The 3887-nt window shown below is 37.8% G+C and overlaps 1 protein-coding gene across 1 annotated transcript; it reads left to right on the top strand.

Annotated features, from left to right (window-relative positions):
- Positions 1–526: 526 nt before the first annotated feature.
- LOC131671657 (uncharacterized) lies at positions 527–3887 on the top strand. The gene is made up of 5 exons (XM_058948263.1): positions 527–587; positions 1384–2233; positions 2393–2522; positions 2607–3699; positions 3757–3887. The coding sequence occupies exons 1-5, from the start codon at positions 527–529 to the stop codon at positions 3885–3887; spliced, it is 2265 nt and encodes a 754-aa protein (XP_058804246.1).

Genomic DNA, 3887 nt, shown 5'->3' with positions numbered 1-3887 from the left:
AAGGGATACTAAATAATGAAATATATATAAACTTAATATCTATACCTCTGAACATAACATTAATATATATAATAATAATATAAACATATATGTACATATAATCATAATTATGAATCTAGTTAAATCTTTTAGCAGAACGATATATTTTTTAGAGATACCTAGAGTCTAAACTAAAAATTATATATATATACTTAATAATATCTCCTGATAAAGTCGAGGTTGTTGCGCTAAGTACAGTCAACACCTCTCGCGACTTTGATAGTTCGTTGGATGATTGGTTTGATGTTGCAGACGTGAGCGATCGCCTCTCCCCAGTAATTTGCGTCATGTATGGCCACTAGAAAAGGAGGGATCACGGGAGTAGTATCAGCCGATCAGATAACTAATTGTCGACTTTCGGACTGTATCTGTTGGGTGTACCTGACAGATATAAGGAAGAAACCTATTGATAGCCACCTTTTTTACAAACAATTAGACGAAACATTCGGTCATTTTATTTTAGATGAACAGCGAGGCTAATCAAGAGATGGGGGCGGCAATGGAGGGGGACCGTGTCGTCGATCAAGAATCAGAGGCGGATGATAAAGGTATATAAAATTTAACAAATACTATATGTTTAGAGTTTTAGAACATCTATCGAACAATCATGGAGAAATAGAGTGCGGATCCGCGATTAATCAGAGTTTTTCTTTAACAAATCAGAGTTAAGCACCGAATGTTTATATGGAGATATTGTTCCTTAGCACCTTCAACTATGGCCAGCGACACCACTATATCCAGTGTCGCGTCAACCGCACCCGATACCGCTACGGACGACCGGGGCCCCGAATTCGTCGTGCTTTTAGGCCCCAATCGACACAGGGCTGCCAACAATGCGAGGGCAAGAAACCCTCGCATGATAGTGCCCCTCAGCCTCCCCAGAGAACTGGTGCAGGGAACGCACCACCCAGGGAAGACTTGAACACCGCTTACACCACCCACCTCGAACACATCATGGAGTCTACGGAGAAAGTGGCGGAGCTTCAGGTCAAAGCGTGGCCCCAAATTATAGAGGCAATTAGACAAGCCAGGATAATCCTAGATGCTTCTCTCGAATCAAAGCGACTCGAGATAAGAAGACTCGAGGTAGCGTCAAACTATAAAAATGCAAACACTAACACTAGCGCGATAACCTCTTCGCCACTTTAAAACGGTGGGAATCATCCATTCTCCATCGACAGAATTTTAGACCCTAAAACAACACAACCTCCAATAACACTAGAGCCCCTGATATAACTGCTAGAGAAAATGAAATTAACCCTGATATTACATATCCTGAGGTTAACCAAAATAATCTTACCAGCGACATTAGCAGTCAATTAAATCAAACCTTTGGTGCACTAGCTAAAACAATAGAGAGCACTAATTCTACGTCTAAAGCATCCTTCAAAAGGGATTATACCCTCACGTCAAAAGCTAATGTCAATGTATGGTTAGATCGGTTAAACTCAGAACTATCAGCAAAAGAATTATTAGATGTGATAGATTCAAACACTAGACCTAAAAGAATTTTTAATATTGATGAAATTGATAAAAGAAATAGACTGGTTAGAGATATTATAATCAATCATCTAGATGAGAACTATCACAAGATAATTCTCAATATTAATGACCCCAAAGAAATATTAGGAAAGATTAGAGAACACAGAAGAATAGAGGCAAACACAGATGATGCTAAAGTGAGGGAAGAGCTGTACAGCATTAAGATCAATAAGAAAGATAAAGTCTCAGTATTCTTGGATAAATTTGACTCCATTATTAGAGAGTATGAACTCTGTGATACAGCTATTCCTCTCACTGACGCAGAGAAAACGTCTGCCTTTATGAAAGTTGTGAAAGACACGTACCCTAGAATTAGAGAAATGGAAATAATCACTAAACAAACAAAAGACAGAGGAATGAATATAGAAGAGATGAAAAATTTCATTCGACAGCTGGAAGCTGACTTAAGGAGTTCTGGCGTCTCGGACGGAGTCTCTGCCAATGTTGCAAGAACTGGCGCAGCGGCCGCAGCCGGTACTGATCCCATCGGTGGGGGCAAGTGCTTCAGATGTGATCGACACAATGTTTATCACATCTCGGACTCTTGCCCGCTGATCCAGTATGGTTTGTGGTTCTGCTATATTTGCAGAGATTTCGCGCACCACACGGGCAGAACCTGCCCTCGTGGAGATGGATCCCACCGAGGTGGAGGGTACGTTGCCAATAAAAATAATAATAGAGAGCTGAAAGAATCTAAAGAAAAAGGTACATATAGAGGTAACAGGGGAAATTTCAATAGAGGTAATGGTAATAACAAAAGAGGCAAAGGTTATTGCTAAAACAATAGAGATAACAAAAATCGAAACTCTAGAGGTCGCAACAATGGTAGAGTAGGTAAACGGGGCGCAAGCAGAACTTATTACCCAAGCGGAGACAAAAAGAAACAGAAACTGGCGAACGCTGCAGTCGCACATACTGAAGGTAAGAGTAACATTGATAAAGTAAACAATAAGATAACCTTCTTATTAGATTCCGGAGCGACGGAACATATTTCAAATAAAGCGTTCATCTTGTAAAATTTTAAGAGAAGCTCAGGAACTTATATTAAGAGTGCGAACAAAAATAAATCGGCCGATATCGAGATAGATGGACAAGGAGATCTGTACCTTAAAAGTTTAAATACAGAAGGTCATACCATTAGACTATCTAACGTTCTAGCTGCCCCTGATATATCCGAAAACCTAATGTCCTTTAGGAAATTTGTCGACGCCGGATTTAGTATATACTTTGATGACAAAAACTTAAAAATATTTGATAAAAATGATGGATCTATATTTCTAACCGGGTACTATAAGAAACCAAACTGGCTAATACAATTAGAAGTAAAGAACAGAATCGAGAACCCGGACAAACAAACATGCAATAAATATTCTTGTAGAGCACGATTAATAACATTAGAAGATTTTTCGAAAGACTCACAAAATATAGAGATAGAAAACAATAAAAATATAGACTCAGAGATTGGGAGGGAGATTATTACGAATGAATCTATACCTATACTTAGCCAATACAAAGACTTTGAAAACTACTCACTAGATGACCTTAAAAACGAAAAACCAATGGATGATTTATTTACATCATTCGAACTCAAGAAAAGATACTCAGAGGTGTTAGATGAAGGGATGCTGTGGCATGTAAGATTGGGACACCCATCATATGACTATTTAATAAAGTTACAAAAGACAAATAAAGAACTTAGCAATGTCAAATTCAATAACAACATCAAAAACTGCGAAGTTTGTATAATGTCCAAAATGAGCAAACAACCATTTAAAGAAGTTAGAACTAGAGCCGATCATCCACTACAAATAACTCATACTAATATAATAGGTCCCTTCAAAACAATTACTTATCCTGGTAGGAAAAGATACATAATAGTCTTTGTGGATGACTTCTCGAAATTTGCCAAAACATATGCTATTGTCAACAAATCCGAAGCAGGAGACTGTTTAGAAAACTATTTAAATACAATGAGAAACTTAGTTGGGAAGAATCTTAGAGCTTGCTATGTAAGAGCAGATAACGCCAGAGAATTTACAGGAGGAGAATTTTTAGAAGTTATGAAACGAGAATATTTAGAGTCAAATTTCTCTAATCCATACACACCACCTCATAATGGTACAGCTGAAAGATTCAACAGAACAATATTATAAAAACTAAGATCTCTAATGATAGATTCTGGATTACCAAAATCGTTATGGAACTTTGCCCAGGAAGTAGCTGAAGATGTGTTCTGGTGTCATCTCTTTCAATGTGTCATGGTGTCAGAATTCATGTCATATTTAAGTGTCAGAATCGTTCTGTGA

Source organism: Phymastichus coffea, unplaced genomic scaffold, assembly GCF_024137745.1.
Source record: "Phymastichus coffea isolate CEN01 unplaced genomic scaffold, Cenicafe_Pcof_1.1 PCOF00010, whole genome shotgun sequence".
NCBI lineage: Eukaryota > Metazoa > Arthropoda > Insecta > Hymenoptera > Eulophidae > Phymastichus > Phymastichus coffea.
This window is presented reverse-complemented; position numbering and strand designations above follow the sequence as displayed.